At 36.6% G+C, this 24991-nt stretch overlaps 1 protein-coding gene across 5 annotated transcripts in view; it reads left to right on the forward strand.

Moving 5' to 3' along the window:
* The first annotated feature begins 439 nt into the window (after positions 1-439).
* Positions 440-24991, forward strand: part of WWOX (WW domain containing oxidoreductase) — a 506706-nt gene continuing 482154 nt past the window's right edge. For 4 of the 5 annotated variants that reach the window (XM_035336412.1, XM_035336414.1, XM_035336417.1 and 1 more), the window contains exons 1-4: positions 441-638; positions 2635-2699; positions 4395-4452; positions 5143-5321. In XM_035336412.1, coding sequence (XP_035192303.1) covers positions 532-638; positions 2635-2699; positions 4395-4452; positions 5143-5321 — 409 coding nt within the window. In that variant the 5' untranslated portion in view covers positions 441-531. Of the gene's footprint in view, positions 639-2634; positions 2700-4394; positions 4453-5142; positions 5322-24991 lie in introns of all 5 variants that reach the window. The other variant, XM_035336413.1, reaches the window with a different exon arrangement.

Below are 24991 nucleotides of genomic sequence, written 5' to 3' on the forward strand. Positions count from 1 at the left end.
CGGACAAGCTGGGCCTTCCTCACCAAGTGGGGCAGCAAGGAGGTGCTCTGATTATCACAGGGAGGACTGAGGACATCAACACCAAAAGCAGGAGTGACAAGGCTCCACAGCCATGGCAGCCAGCAGGTGCCAGGCAGCAGCTTGCCCCATGACTTACAACTTCACCTAAGCACGACTAAAGGCAAAATGTTTAAGGAATGGTTCACTTTTCATTGCTTTCTGGGGCTTCGTTGTGGCACAGTTCTGCGGCTTCTCTAAACAGATCGCTAGAAATGCTTCACAGACCCAACACCTCTGCTCAGCCGCGGTCTCCTCCGCAGGCGCGACACGGAGATGGCGGCGCGGGGCTGAGGGGGGCTCCCGCCACCCCAGTCACAGCCCGGCGCCCCCGGACTACATCTCCCATGGTACTCGCGGGCCGCCGCGCCGCGCCATTGGCAGGGCCGGCCGGAATGGGGCGTTCGCCGGGCTCCCGCTGCCAGGCGGGCGGGCGGGCAGAGCGGTGCGGGGCTGCGGGCTGCCCCTTGCCCAATGGCGGCACTGAAGTACGCGGGGCTGGAGGACACGGACAGCGAGGAGGAGCTGCCGCCGGGCTGGGAGGAGCGCACCACCAGGGACGGCTGGGTTTACTACGCCAAGTAAGGGCCGGGCCGGAGGCCGAGCACGCCTGGAGCCCTATGCCCGGGGGCAGGCTCCGTGAGGAGAGGAGCGGGGCACCAACACCACCCCCCCGGGGCATCCCCTCAGCGCGGGGCCGGGGCTGGAGCCGCCATTTCGTGGCCGCCGCCCGCCTCAGGAGAGCCCCGGCCTGGGCACGGCACGGAGGGTCGTGAGGCAGTCGTGGCTGCTGCAGCGCACTTCTGGCATCAGTACTTATCCACACGGGCAGCGGGGCCTTAGAAAGAATTGTTTTCTTAGTTTTCCCCCTTGCAGGTGTAGAAAAGGAAGGCGCGCAATGGAAACGAAACGTGACAATCGCTCTCCCGTGGCTCTTAATGTGATATAGCTTTGACAGGAGATCAAAATGTGTGTTTGGCACTGTCAGCTATGCCACTGGAAGTTATTGCATCCTCACCAGTTATAAAAGGGGATGTGTTGCAGGGTTAGCTAGCTTAGTGGTAATATATATATTTTCTCTCTTGTGGTTTCTATATCCACGCTGATCTTGCAGTCTGTTTAAAGCTGCAAGGTTTACTCCTGTAAAAAGAGAAGTACATTGCAGTCTCACCTGTGGCGGGTTTACTTCTTCCTCCCAGGTTCTGATTCACAGTGGGCAAAACACTTTTCAGTTTCTGGTGTTTAAACGCTGCAAATTGCATCTAGACTTTTAGTTCCTGTAAGTTTCTTTTGACTTCAAAAGCTCTTTCAAAAACAAATCACTGTGAAAGTGGCAAGCTTACAACGTAATAAAACTGTTTCTTGCGATGTGTAGTTTTTACACAGTTAATTCAGTAGGTCTGGTTGTTAGCTGTTGTGAAGCTGAACCAGCTCTATTCAACTTAATGTCACAGTACGTCTTTGCTAGCTGAGAACCTTTCCCAGTGTTTCTAAAATAGGTGAGATGAAAAGGTGTTGTACTGCTGCTGCCTTCTGTATAAGCTCTGCGTTAACTTAGCATGGTACGGAGATGTGTTTTTAAGCCTCCTCAACAATATGAACTTTAAACCTAGCTAGGGTTACTTCGATTTAAGACCTTTAAAGCTCTTTGTGATGAGTCAGCTGTGTGCATGGCCAGTTAACAAAGCTCAGTGGGCATACATTTGTTTGATAAGCTGTGATAATTTGTTTATGTAGTGCAAATCACACAGGAGGAACTTGGGATCTTATCTGTAGTATACGAGTGTCCTGAAGTTCAGGTGCTATTGCCAGTCACAGAGATAAGTTTAGGGAATCTCAGACCGTCATCAGTGCTTCCCGTAGTAGAATATGCTGTACACTGCTTACTGTGGGGGTGAACAGCATGATTATTATCTGAAGGAAAAGTTTCATGTGTTGTGTATAAATTGCTGTTTGTACTTGATCTGTAGTCTACTGCTTATTTGTGTATCGATCAGTAATGCTGATAGTTTGCATTTCAGACTTGGGCAGTTGTCAGTTTTGGGACATTCTTACCAATAATCTCTGATACTCAATGTAAAAAATAATAATAGGCAAGCTGACTTCAGCACCTTGGGTCATGTTTCAGTGCACATCACTTTGCTTGTTAGTCTCTGGTGCAGAAAGCCTTATGGTATAGTTACTTTATATTAATTCTTGCAATTATTTAAGTGAACAAAAGATCTCTGAGTTATGAAATGTGATGGCATTATTGTCTCTTTTAAGTAAATAGTCTGTTATTCAGAACATTTGAATAAACTTTCTTGTCTGAAGATATGATTGCCTGTGTAGAAATCTAGGCTTATTTCCGTTACAACTTGCAAATTCTTATTATTAGGCAAACATTTTAGAAAGGTGCTTTTGTTATTTAAAAACTTCCTAGTATTTCCAATAGTTTCTGATAAATTATTTTAGAAAAAAAAATGGTATTAAAAAAGCTCTATTTACTCTATTAAAAATTGGATTTTGCCAATTTTACCAGAAAAAGCATTATTAGGCATTTTTTAAGATCTTAAACTTTTTTTTTTCCTCCTACAGTCATCTGGAAGAAAAAACACAGTGGGAACATCCTAAGTCTGGGAAGAGGAAACGTGTTGCAGGAGGTTTGTGTTAAGCTTTTGTAATGAAGTGAATTATGTTACAAACATCAGTTGGAGTTTATGCAGGAACTAGGTATCAGTATCAACTTGAAGATCAATATGATCACCTAGGCAAGCTGAGCTTGAAAAATACATCAGATTTCAATTGAACTTAACTTCTGTGATTGTGTCTATGTAGACTGATTGCTTTGCAGATATATGGCTTTCTTGTATTGCTCAGTAAAGCCCAAGTACTAATTTCAGGATAAAGGGATTCTTTTACTGTGATGTATTACAGGCTGGGATATTGAGGTTGTATTCTGATGGCCCAGTGTCTATTAGATATTGTTTATGGTTAGATTATATTTGTAACTGCCCATCAAAGAATATCTCTGACACAAAGGGAAGTCCCATTAGTTTCCACTTTTACTCATTTTCCCTGACCCTGTTGAACTTTTGTGTCAGGAAAAAAAGTTAACCTCTCTTGCAGGACTCCTTCAAAGGCATATGACTTCTTAAGGACCTTGGATCAGTGCCTTAAATCAGATCTTCCCAGAAGTTTCTGTATTGCCTACTTAGGGATGCTTCTGAAAGGCTGGAAATTAAAACCAAAAAAACTTATGCTGCCCTACCTAATTTGAGTTGGAATGTGGTTTTGGAAAAAATAAGGCTTTGTCTTCATTGATAGGATTTTTAGATAGGTTGACTGACTGGATATTTGTGGAAAAGCTTAAGTAAATGTTAAAAAGTACTGACTGCAAACAAAGCTTTTCAATTTAAAGTTTTTTGTGTAGATGAATAAATGGTGCAGAACTGTAACACTTTGAGTATGGTGATACTATGCGGCAATACTATGTAGTTAACAATATAAATGTCCCTGTTATGCTTAGTTTGGGTAATGAAAAGGGAAAGTGGCATTGTGAAAGGATATGCCAGGTTATACTCTATTATTACTCAGCTGAGGTTTTTTGATTTATGCTTTGTTTGTTCTATTCTGGAGAAGAATTAAAGTCCTTGAGGAAAGACTATTCTGTTGACAAGCCATATTTCTCTTGGTAATGTGGCTATAACTCAAAAGTTCTCAATAGATCTTAGGCTGATTTAATTATAATTGAATACTTTCAGCCAGGATTAGAAATACTGCAGATACTGTCCGTTCAGTACTTATGTACAGTATTTTTCAGAAGGACTTACTTTCTAAAGATCTATCGGTTTTGTTCTTTTATCTGTTCTTCCAACTTGGATTTAATATATCCTATACACACTTCAGGATTCTTACCCTCCAATTTTTGGTGTGTGCTATATACAAGTTTTCCTACATTAGTTGAGTGTTTTGGTGATGTACTTCATCAGGGATGGATAATAAAAACTGTGTTCAGTATAGGCATTTGTATATGTACACACTAGGAAGCATGGTCACATTTTATTTGTGCTATAACATGAAGTAATCTGTATACAGAATTTCCAGATTATACTTAATATGCTGGTCATTACAGTTGTACCAGATCTCCTGTAGGCTGCACTTGTGTTAGAGAGCATGTGTGTGTGGTTAATGAAGCAGTCCTTGTTTCAAGTTCCAATATTTAAGTGCGGCAGGTGGCTGCATTACGTACAGAAATAATGCAAACTTTACCAGCATCTGTTTGAGAAATCATATAAACTTCATATCTCATCGTACTCTAATGCCTATAAAAATGTAATGTCCTATGTTTTTCCTAGGTCTGCCATATGGATGGGAGCAGGAGACTGATGAAAGTGGACAGGTTTATTTTGTAGAGTAAGTATGTAAGAGTAAGACACTTATAAATAAAACTTCAGAATCAGTATGTAAATGTTACAGATTTAGCTACGCCTAAACACCCGTTTGAGGTTTGCTGAATTCTTTCATGTACATAGAAATACTAGCTTGGGTTGCAGATTGATGTGACTTGCAACTCATATTGTCAGTTGATCTTCAGGCAATGTTTATGTAGTTCGTTTTGTTCATATAACTTTATGAATAAATTCTACATAACTTAAAAAACATAATCAGAACTTCATGGCTGATAACATTACAATATTGCTTTAAAGATAAAAGATGAAAACAAAATTGCTCTGCCTCTGACTCACTTGCAATGTAAAGCACAGGAAAAAAAAAAGAGGAAGGGAATTGAGCTAGTAGAGAATTTTAGAAGACAGAGAGAACTTCACAGAAGCAGAAGGAGATTTCTTGGAACGTTTCCTTTCTGGAGTATTTATCTTAAACTGACTTGGCAGAATGAAGAATATTCACAGGCTAAAATAGTGTAGCCTCTTTGTCTGAAGAAAGCTAAAACTTTGTAATACAGAGGTGAACCTGGCCAGTTCATGCCATTTACATGGTTGATTTGAACTTTTCAGTTGTTCGAAGGAGGGGAAAAAAAATAGTACTGAGCTACATTTCTTGTTGGTATATTGCTTCAAATTTATTTTGTGTGTTCTTTTACAGCCACATAAACAAAAGAACTACCTATCTTGACCCAAGATTGGCCTTTACCGTTGAAGATAATCCAGTAAAGCCACCTACTAGACAAAAATACGATGGAAACAGTACTGCAATGGAAATACTTCAGGGACATGATTTGAGTGAAAAAGTGGTTATAATCACAGGAGCAAACTCAGGAATAGGTAGGTTAACATTACACATACAGTAAAATATGAGAATCTTTATCTTACAGGCTGCTTTGAAGTAATCAGTTGTATCCTTGTATCTATACGCTATATGTACAAGGACATAGCATATATACTATGTATACTGTGATATACGTAGTATACGATGTGGTATTTGAACTTATTTTGCATTATATTCATATAAATCCTCTAAACAGCAAACTTTGTCCAGGTTTGTATACTGTTTTTTTAAAAAGTGTAGGGAGTCTGAAGATTAGAGAAGAGCCACAGGAATGACAAAGTTTTAAAACAACTGATTCTTGTCTAGAAAGTACTGACGGAGGCATTTTACTTATTATTAAGGGTGGCTGTTAAAGGGAAGTAAATAGTTTCTTTTTGTCTCAGTGATGAGGACAAGGAGTAAGGTCTGTATTGCTGCAAGGCAGTTCAGATAAAGTATTCAGAAAAACTTTCTAATGGCAACAAGTGAACTCAGGTAAAATTTTTTCTAAGGAGGCCGCTTATCTCCGAAAGTGTTTTCAACTTGATGATGAACTTGTATTGGAATGCCATAGTGGGTGCTCTTTTGGGTTTGTACTTCCAAAATCCCTTTTAGTTCCATTTTCTAGCTGGTTCAAGCTGGTGCATAAATAATTTTAGAGCTGCATCTAGCCTAGGTATCAGGTACATAATATTATAGCTGGTGAGTATTTGTGAGATTTTTATGAGCTGCTTTTGTTTCATTTTTTGAAATGAAGTTGTGGTGCTTGGGGCCTATCCCTTTCTTCTGAGAAGACAAGATTTCTTCTCCAACTTAATTTGCTAGGCTCTTTGAAGTTTTACTCAGCTACCTGCACAGATTATGTTACATTCGTGGCTTAAATTCGCGGAGGAGCCACAGATCTTAAAACACTATTATGGGTTAGTGTCACATAATGGATCCCAGTGGTAATTGATGGGATCCAACTAAATCGTAGATAACTGTTCATCTTTTTATTCTTCTCTTGTGGTTTGCATTTTTCTTTGTGGTGGTACTACATGAATAATGAAAACTCTTATGCAAACTGTTTGATGTCTTTTTAGAGCAGGATCTTGACTTAATGCATTTGTGAGGACACTGGAAGAGCAGAGTGTTATCCCACAAGAACCAGATGAAAAATGTAGAGCTTTACTGTAGCTTACAATTTATGCATTACCAACCAGCATACAACCTGCATTCTTTGCAGGATAGGATACTACACCTTGGCACTGCAGTTAGTGCAGCAAGTGTACTTAGTGAGAAATTTGTGTTTTTCAGTAAGTTTTATGATCCACATTTTTAGTACAGCATGTCTTTAGATTGTGTCCAGCAGTAGAATTTGCTTTGTATGCAACTGTGCAGTCTCAGAACACTTAAGAATTACCTGGGCTTCAGCAGGAGAAGCGCTACTGCTCAGACTTGCTGAGTGAGCTGGAAGCGTTTCATATGTGTCAAAAGATTAATCCAAGGTGTATGATGCTTTTTTTTCCCATTTCTCCCTTAGTTCGTAATTTAGAGTGATCACAAGCAAGCAAGCATGTTCTTGCATCAGGTCTTTTTTGCCTGTGGCTATTGACTATAAGAACAAGTTGTAACATGTGAAGAGCATCTGAAATAATAAAGAATTGCTGTTTATTGGTACCTTTTGAGTAAACTCATCAGCTGCCTAGGTAGTATGCATGATATGGTTTTGACCTGTTCTTTTTTCTAACTAATGTTAATGTGTGTAAGCACACTTACACAGAAATATGTTTACTATGGTTCAGCTCTGTTGGTGTGCTACACACACATGCAGTTGACCTGTATTACACACACTTACTATGAACTATACACACTTGTTTGTTTTACTGTTTTGTACCCCTGATCAGCAGCATACCAAGGACAACTGAAACATTAGTGAAATAAGCCTTGAGCATGTACTTCTACATGAGGCTAGGACATAAGGAATCCAAAACTATGAAACTGACATAGGGCATGCAAGTGTTTAAGATGACATTATGGCCTACGTAACTTGCATATCATGATATTTAATATTGCTGTAGTTTTGGGCTTTTTATTAGACATTATTTACCAATTGCTATGGGGCAAGGATTAAGAAGAAAGCAGTTCTGGGGTTTACGTTTGTAGCCATGGGACTCTTAGCAAACTGCTTTGAACATGTCTGTATTGTGTAATGGATTCTGATGCAGCAGTTCCTGTGAGCTTTCATGTGTCTAAACTATTTTTTTAAGGAATCCATGCAGAAATACTAATTGCTAGCTTGAGCGGAGTCTTAACTTTTTAATTTTAGACCTTACTCCCAGTTAGCTGAGGATTTTAGTTCTGTGCTCCCTTTTGTGTTGTAGATATTCTGTTTAAACTCTTTGCTTATTTCGGATTTATTATTTCACTCCCCCCAGTATTTGAAGGAATAAGAAATTACTGTGTTTTTCCAACACTAGCGTGTTTTTTTTATTTCTTTTTTTTTTAAGAGGGAAGCATGAATATTTCCGAGTTATATAAAATACTTCACCTGTACATTTGTACTTACTGTCCAAAAAAAAACCCATCACTTTTATTATTGTCAAAATTAGTTTAATTGATATATTTGAAAATAACTTTATGGGAGCTGTAACTGTTAAGAAACTTTACATTTCAAAATGGGTAGAACAAAGATCAAGGTGTAAGTGGATAAGAAATGCATTTTGAATTATTGCACTGCTGGATGCTCAAGATCATTTGGAGAATGCTGAGGATCTGATGCAAAACTGATAAACAGATTTTTTTTTTTTTTTATTCATCCATATCCACTGCTTTAAGATAACAAATTTTAAAAGTAGATCAGCAAACTATAGAGTGATACTGTAATTGATTTTGTCAGTCTGATACTAGGAATCTAATGTAGCTTGCCAAGACTTTTTTCCTCCCGAGGAGTTGAAAAATTGCCCCGTACTCCAAAGACACTGGTTACTAAGGGAATACTTTGGATGTCACCAGCATTAAGCAGAGGTAGTGTTTTAGTGGCATCATGGATACTGGCTTCTCAGGTGTTATTTCGTTGCATTTACATTTCCTAGTGTACCTCTAAAACTGGGAGACTCCCTCTGCTCTGTGCTTCTTCAGGTCACATCAGAAAATGTTTGTAGTTCTTTATGAAGTTCTGTTACTTCATGCTAATAGAAAATTATGAAGAATTCAGGCAGGCTGTTCTAGAGAACTGTATACAGAAACAAAGTGGTGCTTTCTATGCTTCTTCATCTGGTATTTTCTTCCCACTTAAGTCCTTTTTAATTTTCAGCTTCTGATGTGCTGTCAAATTCCGTTCATTACTGAATAGGCATATAGTCTATAAGAATATCTTGGATAACATACCCACTTTCTTTACCTAGTTCTTCAAATTGCTTCAAAAAGTGGTAGAAAAATGGTGTACTAAAAAATTTAGAAAAGTAAATAATTACCAATTCATTAGTTTTCATTAGCAACTTGGTAAAGGTTAATTAATTTTTTTTTTTTTTTTTTTCCTAACAATACAAGGAGATTGAGAGTTATTAGTGAAAAAGTTTTTTTTTTCCCTAAGTCTTTTCTTCAGACAGTGCACTATAAATGTTTTTCCTTCTTTCTTTCTAAGCTAAATCAAATTCAACCTGAGTATAACATTGAAAATTAAAGTAACTTTATTCACAATAGCTGGTGTAGTAAAACAAAGTAAGACTCCCAGCAAATAGTTCCGTTTTACAGTCCTTCTGGCTTAAAAGTTCCTTGTTCCATGTACATTTAAACTTGAGTACTGTAAACTGGCAGTCTGTTCTCTTAAAGCCAGTAAGACATATTTCAGTGTGAACAATTAAAGACAGCTTTTGCATGTGTGTTTTTGTTTCATTTTAAAGGTCTCAACATCAGGTTATAGAGTACACTTCTCTAGCCTGCTTCTTGTGAGTGAAACCATACTTTCTAAGTTTTCCAGTAGAGGGCTCTGTTGCTCTTTGAAAATGTTAAACAAAAGCGACCTGGTGCTTTTTCTTGTTTTTAGTAAATGCTCCTGAAATTTCGTTGTTTATATATTCTTAATTATCGGGGCTAGAATTCAAAATTTTAAACAGCATTTCAGCTATTCCTGTAGGTTTTCTTTTGTAGAAAAATATGGTATTTTCAACTATGTGTAAGCAATCTTGTTAACTAAACTTTTTAAAGAATATTTGATTTTAATATCAGATAGACAGTAGTGTAACTGATGTATTTTTCTGTGTCGTCTATATTGCTGTTTGTTTTTAAGATTCATATAGCAACATGACCTTGAAAATGTTTTATTTTCTGTATTGGGTACAGTTGCATTTAACCTCTTGTGACTGTTAGAGTATGAACAGTGGCAAAATATAAGTAGTATTGTGGTGTATTACGAAAGGGCAAAATACGTATGTTCTGTGCAGTTGGACAGATTCCACAAGTTACTCTTTTTAATATTTTTCCAAGACTTCTGTCACAGAACTGTGTTACAAGCAAACTTCAAGTCTAATTTTGTTCTTTTTGCTATGTGAAGGTGAAATTTGTTAATCATTTGTATAAGCAATGCCCAGATCAAGCACAGATTGTCTCAAGAAAATGAAAATTATTTTTGGCTTTGAGCAGTTTGAATTTTTCAAATGCTGAAGAAAATCCAGAAGCTTCACTTATGTTATTTACTATATTGTTTTTCGTGACCACACTTTACCAGAGACTCTGTAATTTTATAATAATTGAAATCTGTTAGATTATTTCTTCAAAATAATTGTCAGTTAATGTTTGGTTAAATGGAATTCTCTCTTATCTGGCACTTTTATTGCTGTGAAATGCTCTCCCTTAGCCAGGAGAAAAGTTGTATAATGGGTACTATTAATCAGTACTTAAAAGGTGAGTTTTCAGTCTCTATATACTTCTGGTGTGAGAAGTGAGCTTAATTTTATTTTTATATTTTTATATTTTTACTGATGCCAAAGGTTGGGAAATGTGCTTATAATTTATCAAAATTAAACATTTGCTTTATGACTTATCAAGCTGTTTGGATAACTGGCCCTCTAATTTATAAATGATAAACAGACATTTTCCTGTTCTATTCGTCTCCCATAGCTTTTTTTCTATTGATAACTAGTGTATTATATTTCATGTGGAAACTTAGCTTAACACAGTTAATAATTAAAAATATGTGCAAGTTAGCTCGTAGCGTACCATTTAGTTTTTCAAACTCTAGATGTTTTAGTTACAGTTAGTAAATTTTAGCAGAAGATGCCATCTTGTAATAAAATGTACTTTTACAAACAAAGGAAATGCAAAGCAACCTCTCCTTTTTGTTAAGGACTAAAATACAGTTAGTAGCTACATTCTTTCATTGTCCTTTAAAACTGATTGATGTTACATCCTTTGCATCCCCTTAAACAAATGTAACCAATACTTGAAGATGGGGTATGTGTTACTGGGTTAAGGGAATTACACCTAAAACTCTTTTTTGAGCTCAAATATCAGAACAGAATTGAAATGCATTGTAGATTTATTTACTGAGCTGTATTCCACGTATCAAGTGTCACAGTTGATTGCAGTGGGAGTTTGTATATGCACACAAGCATAGTCAAACACTTAAACTGTAGAAGGTAACGTTTTTACAATAGAAAAATTGATAATTAACTTAGTATTAATCATTGTGGTAACATGTAAATTATTAGATTTTATTCAACCATGGTGGTTTCTTTGTGATAAATGCAAATTGCATAGCTACATAATTTTGTCACATGCCTTTCAATGCATCACCTGCACCTAATTCAGAAATATTCCCTTGTATGGGGTATTGTAGGTGTGGTCAGTCTTTGTTGCATTTCTTATGCCAATTGAGTAATGGCTCTTTAATTTTGCTGCCCTTTTGCGTAGGAGCTTAAACTTTTAACTTGTTGTTAAAATCATTTAAAGTCTCCAATGCATGCTGGGCTAGCTTTCACCAAAATGCTCCAAATCTGTCAAGAATGGAGAGAGATGAGAAGTACTTATGCAAAAGAACACCTTAATTTCTTAAAAAGTAAAAAATTGCTCAGTACCTCCAGTAAAGAGATTTCTGTGAATATGGGGAATTGTTCTAGTCACACAACATGCAGAGATTACTTGTGGACAATGTAGCATTTTCCTGAGGCTTGCTTTATCAGTCTTTTCAAAGAAGGTAGCATTTGCTGAATCCTAATTAAACCAGTGAATGGTCTCAAATGAGTCAAACTCAGATCATAGGGGAGGAATAAAACAGACCCTTATGAATACCAGTGAGGACTCTCATTTTAATAGTATTAGTCTGACTGTCTTAAGTATGTTCATTGTCTTTAACTATTGCATGGAGTTTGGTGGTCTAAGCTTGCAGGTGTTTTTTCTGAATCTGTCAGGGAAGAATTATTCAGCTCTGGTTTCTGAACTAGATCACAAATTTTCCTTGAAAAATGTTTGTTTTTCTTTGAAAGCACACAGTTTATTTTATAATTTCTCTCCTCTGTTTTCAGATGAGATGGTTTTTAAAATTATACAACTGGCAGAACTTCTACAAAGAAACAGCTAGACAGTGCTCTGCTTCAGTTTCACATTGATTTCATGTGTAGTTTTAGAATTTGTCTTATGTTGTAGCACCTGAATTTTACCAGTCGGGAAAAAAAATCAGCCTGTATTTGGTGGATAGTTTTTATTGGACAAAATAATCTTTAAGAGAAAATACATCAGTCTGGTTTTTGTCTGCATTGTTATTTTTCTCAGTTCTATTTACTTTGCTCAAAGATCTCTTTAGGTGTAAACCTCTTTTTGATACGTTTTATAACGGAGAATAAACAAGGAGTGTTTTTTTTTTTTTTTTTTTTTTCTTCCCCAGTCATCGCCTATTATTTGCATTCCTTTTTCTCTTGTGAGCAGAAAAACGGGGTACAGGATGGGGGACCAGACTTGTAACAATACTTCTTGAATAATTCATTTCCTAACGCTTAGATTTTTTCCCCCCATTTAATGGAAAGAGTTTGTTTGAATCAAAGACAAATTTATTAATTCCTGTAGATTAATATGTTGAAATCTCTGCCTGTTTATATTAAGACTTTGTGTATGTATTTCTACTGTAGCATGATGTACAGAGAGAAGAGAAGTACTGGAGCTTTGCTGCGATGCATCTTGTGTTCTCACTTAACCAGCATGACTTGTTGTGGTGAATGAACTATTACAGCCTTTACATGCTTGTATGTTTTCATGCTGGAAGTGTTTCACATGTGGCGAACTGGAGTGGGTATTATTTATGAATGTTTGGTTTCAAAGCTTATTGTGAGGCAGACAGACCAATATATATCACCTTGGATTATTTTTCTTGGGCAAGTCCTAGCTATCCCTGAGATTATTTTCATGAAATAGTTCTGCGCTTTTGAAAGTGTGATAGAGTTGTTCTTTGATGTATATTGTAGCTTTTTTTTCCTTTTTTTTTTTTTTTTTTTTGTAACTCTTATGCCATATATATCATGTGCTTCACTACCACAAGCAGCACAGTGTGTTAACAGAGAAGCACTGTTGGCCAGGGTGTAGCCAGTTGCATGTATGGTTTGCACTGGCAGAATAGAATAACCTCTATTGGGTAACCAATTTTTCTCATGAAAAAAACATAGTTTTGCAGATGTAACTTTTACAACAGGTCCTTCTGCCAGCACAGTTGTATTTTTTAGGACTGTATTCATGCCATCCTTTGTCAGTATCACTGAAAGTTTAGTTTGAAGCCCTTTTAAAATGTGGCTGGGTGGGGAAGGTGAGAAAAAAGTCATCCTTTAGCCTAATACAGTTCAATATCACATATTTAAGAATGTTCTCTTTGATTTCATGTTAGTACTGTGGTATCTACAGACTTACTCATTCTCGTGAGGAAAAACAGCTTGCTTACTGAAGAATTTAGGGAAAAATAATACAGAATAATCAGAGGCTTGCTTTTAAAGTACTGTGATCCATGTGTGTGGACCAAACTCAGCATGGATTATTTTAAACCACAGAAATACCTGTTCTCTAAACTATAGGTGTCTGTAGAGGAGTTTTATTTTAAACATGTCTTAAAAATCCAAGCTTACTTTACTGTTTTTTTGAAGTATTTTCTTTGTGGAAGTCAAAAACTTACTAGTAGGTGTGAATTTTGCTGTACCAAAGCTTTTGGGGGAATGGGAGTATAGATCTTCTCCAGGAGAGGCTGGATCTTGCAGGCAGTGTATTATTATTATTTAAACCAGAGTACATTATGTGGGTAATTGGTACAGAAAAGCACAGTTTATGGAGGGGAAAGTGCCTGTGGACATTCTAACTCATTCTAACTCCTCATGGTTGTTAGTAGCTGTCAGTCAGGGGTTAGTTCTGATGTATTTTGAACAATTAAACTACTGAAAGCTATTTTTTTAGTCTGTGAGTAATCTCAACAGAAGAGGGTTCTTGTTTTGTGCCTTTAATTTATGGTGTGTGTTCTGAAAGTTATGGTAGGTCATAGTGATCGAGTCTCTCATGAGTACCACCACTCTGTTTTTACTCTGGCTTAATATTGTGGAATAGTAGCGTTGCTCTGTTTTACATAAGGCTGCTACTGTCTACTTGTTACATACTGTAAATATTAAAAGGTCCTCTTGGACTTACGTAATTTATTTTTCTTACTGAATAAGCTGAAAATGGTGTCAGATGGACATGAAAAAGCAATATGAACATTTTGATGAATCTATTTATTACTTCTCTAATGAGTAGTACACATGGTTGGTTAGCCAAGTTATTGAACTTCATCAACCTTGGCTGAAATTCACAATGCATGTGAAACTTGTTGTAACATGTAAGAAATTACATCTGAGCGGAAAGGTTCAATAATGATTACTACTTGTAATAGAATCTTTTTCACAAAGATGGGATTGGACTGTACTGTGCTTATATTTTCTGGAATTCATTTTACAGGGGAATAACATATCTGTAGAGCAGGAGCCTTTGTATGTGGTGTTCATTTTCTTGTCTAAGAGTTAAAGACTTTTCAATGTGCTGCAATATAACCTGATCATTTTCCTGTCTTTTGAAATATTTAGTTTCACAAAGGTTTTTCTTGCTATAATGCTGCATATTTCACAGTCCAAAAATGAAATGATCTTTTTGCATAATTTGGTCTGTCTGTCTTTGACACAGAACTTAATCTCTATATCATCTTGTGTCATCGTGTTTTGAAGCTGATTGCATGGCAAGAGTTGTTTAAGTAATCTCAGATGTATATTTTTATCTTTTTGGAATGCTTGTAGATGGTGGGGACAGAAGAAATTTATAAACGTTTACTGTTTTCTCATGGCAACTCTAGTTACAACATTAACACATACATTAACTGATGTGTTATCAGGTGACAAATTCTTAGTATCTATACCTATGCCACGCAGTAAGGTCACAAAAAGTAAGGCTTGCACTATCTTGCATCCTTTTTAAGCTCCTTGTGATTGATTGTGTCAAGGATTTATAAGGTTCTGAAATTCAAGTCTGAAACAGTAATCCGCACCAAGAAGAAAGTTTAAGACACAGGTAAAAACTTGGAAAGATGAAGAACAAAATCCTGCCCTCGCTGAAGTCAGTAGAAAACTCCTATTAAAATCAGTGAGGCCAGAATTTTACCGAAATCATTGAATATGAAGAGAATAGTACTATGAGAAACTGTTCTTATATTCATCCTAATATCTGCAATATGCAAACATTTCTAAAAGACAAGATGTGATTTAAGAGAATAAAAGAATGTGATATTGGCTGTATTTAATGATTCCCAGAGAAGGCAAAGCCAAATGCAGTTTCATCTTCTTTTTTTTTTTTAGTTTAATGATAATTGCAGTTCTTGGTTCTGTTACTGACCATGCAGTCATATGCCTTCCTGTTGTTTTCCTTTTTTTTCCTCCTCAGTGAAAGATGTTTTTTTCCTTTTTTTTTTTTTTTTCCTGTGTTTTCTATATGCCTTTATCTTTAGTATGTGAGATCTTTGTAGCCTTCTTTTCAGTTCTATAGCCTCACTTGTGTTTGTAACATCTAGCTGGTTTTGGTTTCTTCCTGTATTCTACACAGTGACTTCTGCTACTTTATCTGTTACTTCAGAAAACTCCCTACAAACTGACTCTTGAAATCTGAATGGTTATGTAGTAATATACTGTACATTTATTCTCCATTTAAGTATAGCTACTATGCATGTTGTCTGTAAGTTACTATTTTTAATGTATTCTTTATACTGAAATAACAAGTAAGGTTGGATTTTTTCTTAGTTGTTGTCCTACTTTCTTTACAGTAATAGTAGCTGTGCAAACAACTGCCACAGTTCACTTTTGGATATCTTCTTTTGCATACACTGTAACTTGAGGTTCAGAGAAATTAGTGTTGCTTGGAAAAAATGAAAAAATGTCTACGTTACAATATCGTTGTAGATGATATCTTTTGCCTCCTCACTATTTATTAAGTAGCTTTATCAGATATTCTTTAATTGGATTTCCTTTATTTTTGATATCTAAACTTGAGTTCATAGAGTTTGTGGGGCGCTTTGTTTTTGTGATGGTTATTCAGAAAGCTGCCTTTGGGCAAAAATTCACTTCTTGTTTAAAAACTTGCAAGAAGTATCTCTAATTCACTTCCAACAAAGCCAAATTAGAGAACAATACTATATTGTGTGTTCAGAGATCCAGGAACCTTGAGAGGTTTTGATTATAAACCTCTGCTGCTGGCAAGCATGAGCAGTGTTTCTTGCTTCTGCTACAGACATTGTGTGCTACTTAGGATTTTGGGAAATACGTGATTAATCTTGTTTCTACGTATATAGCAAACTATGGCTAGAGTAATTGACCAAAGTTTACAGATCATGTCAATGCCCATATTCCAATTTGAAATGTAAATCAGATTGTTTCGTTATGGGATAGAAAGTATACTTCATTGAGAACCAGTCTAATTCTTCAGCAGAATGAGTAAGATATATTGAGTAGAAAATACGGCAACTAGAAATGAGTAAAGAAAGCTCTTTGGAAAAGTATTTGTTTGGGTCTGTATCCAGCTGCAAGCAGTTGCTGAGAGGTATAAATCTTATTCTTGTTGAAGGATTTTTAACTCTGAAGGTAAATTTGAACTATTTTTTGGTTTACCGAAACATGTTGAAGAGCACGTAAAAACTGTTCATGACCTACTTGGCAGCATACTTCTGGCATCCTAGGTGAATAAAGACTAGGATCTGTGAGAAGGCATCTTAACTGTATGCGTTTCTCAATCTAATGTAGTCAAAGGAATAGAGACATAGACTTTGTGACTGGTTTTGTATTTGTGAACTTGTTTTTCAACAGTATTTATGTATCAAGAATGTAAGGCAGAAGTATGTTTCATAATGGTGTACAATGTAATTTGATGAACAAATACTGCTTAACAGACTCTGATGTACACAAACTGAGTCATTCAGCTGAGGAACTTGTCAAAGACAAAGCAGACTGAATATGAGATCAGGAATTGGACAATTTCCTGGCTTCCTAATTCCTGGTTTCTGTGTGATCTTGAGTGAATTATTCAGCTTGATCCTGGAAAGCAATAGAAGTAATGCTTTTTAACCTGCTTCACAATAATGTCGTGACTCAACAATTTTAGAGTGCAGTTTCACTGTCGCAAAACCAGTAAGTAGGTTGTTTGAAATGTTTTCTATGCTTTTTCCCCTGGCAATTCTTTGTATTTTACAGATGTAGATTTCTTAGGCTTATGTATTTTGGTATTTAACATACCCCTCCTCAAACTGGCAAGGTCAATTTTCTGGAAGATGAAAAACCATCTTGGTATAAAACATGTGGCTTTAATAGGCCGTTTACTAGAGAAGACTGAGTCACAAATCCTTCAGATTTTGGGTGCGTTGCCAGTGTTCCAGCTGTTAGCAAACAGGCCTTCGGATGCGTTCATCTACACAAATACACCCTAGCTGTGGTGGGAGAAGATGCATGATATGCTTTCGTGCTCTACTTGAAACTGGGGCAAAGAGGATTTGGACTTTTTTTTGCCCATGGCCTTACATTATATTTTAATGACATCTAATTCTTGCTTGTTTTCCATTCTTCTTGCTTTTGTGTATAGACACTTTTTGTTAATACTCTTCTTGTTCTTCATCTTTTGTTTCAGAACTCCATCTCCTGCCTTACTTTGTATGTCGGAACCACATGATGGATCATTTGAATTACATAACAGCTTCCCATCTCCCTCTTTCCTTCGTAGTTTAAAGCACACCCAAAAGGTTTGCCAATTTTGAACCTTGGGAGGTTGGTACCCATTCTGAATACCATCTAATCCAGAAAAAGTAAGATTTTATGGAGGTAACTCAGGACTGTGTGTTCCCAAACCTACGAGTCTGTTATTTTGCCCTTTGCTAGCTATCTCTTTGCTTGCACCAGAAAGAGCGATGAACTACATCCTTCCTGTATTCATTTATTTTCACAGGATCCTGAAAATGCTCTTGTATTAAAATCTTCCTCTGTTACTTAACCGAGCAAATTGCATTACCTCACATTCCCCGAGGACAGAGGTGGGTAGTGAGTGCCAGAAATCAAGCAGTATTTTAATGTTCAGTCCACTCATCTTTTCCTGTTCTTCCCCTACAACGTGACTGTGAGCTCTTTAGGCCGGGATGTAGCTATGTATATTTAATTCTCTAAGACATTTTTTTAACCTAAATTGTGAGCTGTTCAGGACAGCACCTTGTCTTATTATTTATTTGTAAAATGTCTGGTATACATTTTAAACTGTTTGTGCAACTGATCTAAATAAATATCAAGTTTGTTTTAAGAAAAAGTTTGGTCTGATTTATGCTGTAGTACTTTTTCAGTATCTTTACATAAAACTGAGTATTTGTCATGAAATAGCTTACAGATTAAAGAAAGCTTGGAGGATCTAGCGCTTTAGCTGACAGCACAGTATGACTTTTAATTATTCTGCCTTGGATGAAATATTTCTCTTTATTAAATTTACTTCTTACATTAACATTGCACTGTTGTACTTGCCAAAAGGAGATTCAAAACATGCAACTAATTTTTTTTTGTTATGTTTAATTAGGGCTCAGCTCAGCAGTACAGAAACCTATGATACTGGTGGCTTATAGAATAGAAGTGCACTTGAAAAGAAACTAGACAACTTCTGGCTTTTTTTCTCCATTTTTGCTTTGGTGGGAAAAGCTCTTGTGTTGCCTAAAGCTACTGCGGATGCAAAGAGCAGCTTTAGAGGAAGAGTTTGCCAATCCTGTTTCTCTTAACTCAGAATGTGTTTTTTAATGTGATTATTTAAAAAAAAAAAAAAAAAAAAAAAGCCTGAGACTGTCAAAGATAGTCTTAAATTATCTGGTCTTTTTTCACTTATTTGAGAAAGGTTGTGTGGGAAGGTGTTTTAAAAATAGCGGTAGTGGGGAAGAAAGACCCTAAAACTTGTTTGGGGAGATGAGCCCCTGGGAAATAGCCCCTCAAAAACATGTTCATAACCTCGTTAATTCTAAATACCTGATCAGTTTTTTTTTTTATAAACCCAGTTATGAATGCTTTTATGCTAGCACTTTTCCACAATGCAAACCCTTCAAGGGGGTGTGAGGATTACCTAGGCTCTAGAGGCTCTTTATGATTGGCCTTTTGATATTTGCTACTGATGACCCTTATTTTTTTTTTCTTTTCTTTGTGTGCGTGTGGTTCTTGTAACCTCTGTTGCCATTACTTTGTAGCTTCCCTCAGCCTTGTTATAAAATGTCTATGAAGCTACAGTAGCATGTACAAAAATTTACTTCCTTAATACTGTGTTCAACTACTGGCACTGTTGTAGGGACTGGTTTTATTTAAATAAACAAAAACCTGGTCACTTAACTGTTTGACTATACACTCAGGGAAATCGTGTGGTCTGAATGTCACATCAGATTTGACTACTCGGAGCTCATCTAGGTTTCTTTGAGATGCTACTTTGATGTTAACTTAACACTGCGAGCAGTTTTATCATTTTCTGCTACTCTAGATTTTGCTTAAGTGGTTAGTTTGAAAGTGTTTATTTTGCAGTAAAAACAAAAGGAGTGTACTAACTGTAGTCTAACAAAATATTTTGTTTGTCCCTTATGAATATAAACATCTAATACTGAATAGTATAATTTTAGCCTTTTTTTTTTTTCCCTAAAGAAAACCTAAAATTGGGAATGTAAGTCACACTGAAATGATTCCTGCTCGTTTTAGGGCAAAGTTGCTAGCTCAGGTTTCTTGTAAATTATATGCAATTTTTTTTGTTTAACTTATCTTAGTAATAATGTATTTAGAATTACTTTTAGGCTATTTTTTTTCTAGACAATTCAAAGCTACGTGTCGAGTTGCTGCGTATTCAGATGCCTGTTTTCCCTCTGTGGTTACAGAGGGAAACCACATACAGAGGGAATACCTGTTACAAAGGAAATATTTTATGAAAATGAAAAAAATGGAACTCTAGGAAATTATCCTGAAACATTACATTGTAAAGCCAAATTCTGATTATATTTATTTTAAATGCAATTATAGATTTGTGTTAGGCAAAACTGGCTGACTTGCTTGCAGGAAGCCACACTGTCATTTTCAAAGACAATCAAAAGAAAACATGAACTTATTCTATGCTTGAAGAAACACTGAGAATAAAAAGTTCAAATAGAAGAATCTTCAGTTGTAGATGTGATGCTAAGATATGACAAGTGTTTGTCTGCAAATGACTTGAGAACTGGTAAAAAATAGTACTTCATGGTAACTTCTGTTGGACTGATACAATACACTTTAAAAATATTCAGGAAAAGATTGTTTGGTGTTTGTTAGGGGCATGATTCTATCATTTAATAGATGAAGAAAGGCAAGATAAGACTTGAAGACTGAGGCTTTTCTCTTAAAGCAGTGTAAAATATTTAAGCAGTTTTGGGATTAGTTGAAGATGCATGCCTCAATCATTTTTGACTGGGATTTTTGATAGCTGATCTGCATTTAATGCAAGGAGTTGATATTGAAGATATGAACTTAACAGTGAAATCCTAGTTTTATCTCCAATTCTCCTTTTCTCTTCCCTGTAATTCCTTACCACCGTTCATCCACCCAGGCACCTGACAGAACCTGTTTGCAGTTACACAAAGTCAGAAACTCAGAAAAATCTCGATTGAGATCTTGCTGTATTTTAGGGGCAAACATTTAGGGTTGATGGGAATTGCCTTTACACAACTAAAATAAGGTCTTATCGTGGGACATGTTAAGTAGCTTGGGTCTGTATGTACTGTGCTGCACTTCACCAGAGGGTTTGTTCCAGACAGGAACCCTTGGCTGTAACTGCAATATTTATATTGGATGGTAGCACCTTTACAACATAAGGGGTAGGAAATGTGGTTTTGAGTCTGGGCTAGACCATGCCTTTGGATAGCTGATATAACTGTCAGTGTTTAATCTTCTCAGCTGTGTTAAAACTGAAGTCCAAGCTGTGTTCGTATGTCGTGTCCTTTGAAGTGACATGGTAGGAATCTTTGGGCAATAGAGCTAGAGTGGATACCGGATCTGGCTGCAACTTTGTGGCTCTTACTTGCGACGTGTTTATAATGAATGCACCTGATGTACTCACTGTTTGTATTGGCTTGCAGTGTCTTCAGTTATGGGTTTACCTTTTTTTTTTATTTACCTCAGATGAAATGTTTTTAATTATGTAGAGGAACTGAGGCACAAATCTTTATAAAAATTATTCTTTATTGATGGGATTAGATGTTTAGTATTGTGATACCTTCAGATCAACTACAATACCTTGAGTTTTGACAATGATAATGGCAGTGCGCTTATTATTGGGAATAACTTTCTGTGCCCAGAGCAGTACATTGCAAAGTGTAATGTGCAATGAGTGCATATTTTTAAAGTTGGTTGGATGGAAAACAGAACCAATCCATTAGTCATCCTGTTTCATTTTCATTGGCTTTTTCTGTGGCTCCCAGCTCCAAGAAAAATACCTTTGTCCCATCTATACACAAAGGGAGAGGCAGAATGTACCTTTCATATAACAACAAACTTTCAAATGAAAAATACCAGTTTGTGATGTTACCATGTGCCTACAAACAGAAGCAAAGGTAGCATTAATATTTCACGCAAATTGCTTTTTAAAATTTAGTCTGCTAATATCTTGGTGTTTTACTTACCTGAGAGCTTGCATTTAGAGCAACTTGAAAAATGTCTCTGAGATTTTATCCTAAATACCCATATTGAGACTGTATGGTCGTGGCCAAGCAATTCTGATGCAGAATGCATGGTGCTTTTGGGGCTCTGAGAAGTAAATGATGTGATGACTCACATAGGGCTGCCGTCACTCCAAATGAAAGATCCGTTGGATGATAGACCCTTAAGTCACCAGCACAGGCAAAGATAGTCTTAGTCTCAAAAGATTCTTCCCTAAATCACATGTCAGTATTGCAGTGTTCAACCAGAAAAGCAGCTTATATAACTCCAAACTCCTCATTGCTTTAGCAGGTTTGAATCTGCTTTACTCTTTGTATTGAAAGAGAAAATCTGATCCGTTGTCAGTGGTGCTTAGTTCTTTCAAGCTGAAGTAAATCTAGGGGTGCATATGAGTGAAGTCTCTTTTCCATTTATAGTTCTCTTGATTAGGTCTCAAAAGTCACAAACAACTCATCTGTTTGTTGAGATAGTAGCAGTGGGGATGAATCTATTTTGTATTATAAAGATGATTTTCTTCTTCAGTGTTTAACCTTTCCACAGTTCTTTCTCCTTTGTAGTAAAACTGGATTTAAATTGCCTTTCATTTAGGTTACATGTTTAAAAAATTACATATATATATTTAATTGTGTTCACTTCTTTATTTCCTTCCCTTTTAGCTAAAACTCAAGTTTACTCTTGATCCAAGGAAAAGGTTTTGATTTCAAAGCAGAGGATGACTGAAGGGAGCAACATCTGCTTGGAAAAATAGTTTTGTGATACTTTTATTACTTCTAAGTTTAAGAAGAAAATCAGCGATGAGCTTTAGAAGACAATCCAGTGTTGCAGATGAGCTTCTCATGGTTGAGTAAAAAATGCTGCGGCTTATCAGAATATTAATATTTAAAAAGATGCATGCATACTGCGCTCTGTTGTTTGGCTTAACGCTGCCAAGAGTGTGCTGGCCATTTGCATGGTATAGGTTTTATAGCTAGGTGTTGGATTGGTACTGTAGAAGCATATTGGCCAAATAGAATAAGAATACTTTCCTTGTCCCAAAAGTCTTAAAAGCAATGTGAAACTGAAGTGCTATGTATTGGTCTATGCTAAGTTCAAGAGGAAGTTTGAGTTTTTTTTTCTTGTCTCCTGGAAAAAAACTCACAGAGAGGATATGACAAAAACAAACAAACAAACAAAAAAACACAAATCCTGCTTTTTACATTCTCTTTTCTATCACTTCTACTCAAAGGAAGGAGTTTGCTTGTTTTGTATACTTGTTTAAATGCATGCTCTTGATCTTGTGGCTATACTGCCCTTGAAAGGAGGAGGCCAAAATGCTTTTTTTTTTTTTTTTTTTTTTAAATTGCTTAGTGTCAAGAATGTTTTAATTGAGGTTTCGTATTTTAAGGATTGCATAATTTTAAAATCTGTCCCCTTTACTATATGAAGGTTATGTAGAATTATTGTCCATTCCTGAGAATAACCAAATTGCACAAGTAAACTTCCTTTTCATGGGAAGTAGGAGGATTTTTGCTTGCAATATAATACCGTATTTGGGAGGAAAAAAATTCCTGATCTTCCAGCTGCTAGTTTATAGGGGAATGACACAGTACAAGTCGCTCTTCTTCATTTTGCATTAAAAGAAAATATAGACATTTAAACCAACCAAACCAAAAAACAACCCAGATGTATTCTGAAAATAAACTTTACTTTGCAAATTGGGGTTTTCTGTTTATAAAGAATTTAAGAGGTGTTTGCTGTAATTCAGAAAGTAACATGAAAGTTTGAGAACAATGTAGTGGAAAAACAAACTGACCACAGCTGGGAAAGTAATATACACTTTTAGTGATGCAAAATGTTCATGCTTACAAAACCGGAGTTGGTTTTCACTGTTCTGCAGTCCATAAGTAATCCATCAGTGTACAGAAGACCAGAAATATGTAATACAAACGGGCTAATGCTTTTCACTCTCAATTCCACAGACTACTTTTGTTCACTTACTTGATTTTGCTGTTTACTGTAGTGGAAGGGAGGAAGGTTTTCTTCTGCAGTTCCTTGTAGTTTACATGCAAACTGACTGTGACATAGAGCTCAAGGAAGGCTAGAGTCATGACCACTTTAAATCATTACTGAAGCACAAGGCAAGAATCTCAGGGCCTCCAGAGTTCTTCTATCGATGGAGAGAAGGGAAGAAATGATTTTGAAGAAACTGAAAGCAAACAAACCCTGTAGGCTTTTAAATAGAGGACTAAGCTGTCGGAAAGAAAGATGGCATCACTGCTGTTCAGATGGGTTGTAAATGACAGATCCAAGGTGTCCCGGAGTGTTTTGGAGAAGGCAGAGAAGCAGATAAGTCTTGCTCTTTTCTGAAATGTTTTTGAATTTCTTGTGTATTAAAACATTCTTGCCTATTTTTGGGAATAAAAACAAATGTTGCTGTAAAACACATAAATGTCTGATGCAAATTCTTTATGAACTGTCCCACAAGCAAAATGGGCTCCATGCAGTGCAATTTGATAAAACAAGAAATTGTTGAAGTACTTTTCCACACACTGAATTACTTTGTTTTATAGAGGAGTTTGCACTGCTTGACAGTCATATACTCATCTGGTGTATGATGAGTTGGCATTAATTGAGCGACGCTAACTGCTCATTAATTAGCTGAAAATCTGTCCCCAACCTTGCTGATAGTAGTCAATGGCAGATAGACAAGAATGTGAGAGCACGGGGTTGAAAAATCATCATAGACTACGCAGATTTAAATTCAAGTGTTAATTCTTGAGCCTTTGAAAAGCACAATGTAAGTAAAGGGCTGAAGGCTTTTAAAAGCCTGTAGGAAATCCCATGCACTTGCTGTCCACGTAGCTCCTGTTAGTTCTGCTATCCACCCTCTAGGTTAGCTGTTGATGCTGAGAGCTGTGCTGTAATGTGTATTCTCATGTATTTCTTATACTTAACCAATATTGTCACTTGTGAGTGTCAAATTAGAGCTCATTCAGCTGGAGCAACAGTAGCAAGAGTAGCCAGCCTCAGGAGGGTCTTGTCTCTTGAGATTTCCAGGGCAATTGCTTGAAGTTTTTCTTAGTTTTCTATTGTTGAACAATCCGTCGCATAGAGGATTTACATCTAATACTGCTGCTGTTCCAAAGCATATGATATTTAGCATGTTGCTCTTGTATCGCGTCTGGGTGAGTATCTGCCTTGTTCTTTGTAATTGGCTGTCCTTAATGGTCAAGTATGTTCTCTAATGGTTTTTTGTTTGTTTAAATCCTGTTGTTCCTCAGTTAAAAAAACAAACTCACAAGTAGTATGTAACTATTATGTATAGAACTATATTCAAGTCTTGCAGCTCTTTTGGGGCTGCCTGCTTTGAAGTCTAGAGGGGATATGAATAGTTGAAACTGAGCATGCAACAGCAACATGTTGGGCTCTGCACAGACTCCTGCTGTCATACGCCCTTTGCCTGCTGCTGGAGCCAGGCGCAATGTCAATGACAATAGTTTTTGGTGGCAGTA

This window comes from Oxyura jamaicensis, chromosome 11 (assembly GCF_011077185.1).
Source record: "Oxyura jamaicensis isolate SHBP4307 breed ruddy duck chromosome 11, BPBGC_Ojam_1.0, whole genome shotgun sequence".
NCBI lineage: Eukaryota > Metazoa > Chordata > Aves > Anseriformes > Anatidae > Oxyura > Oxyura jamaicensis.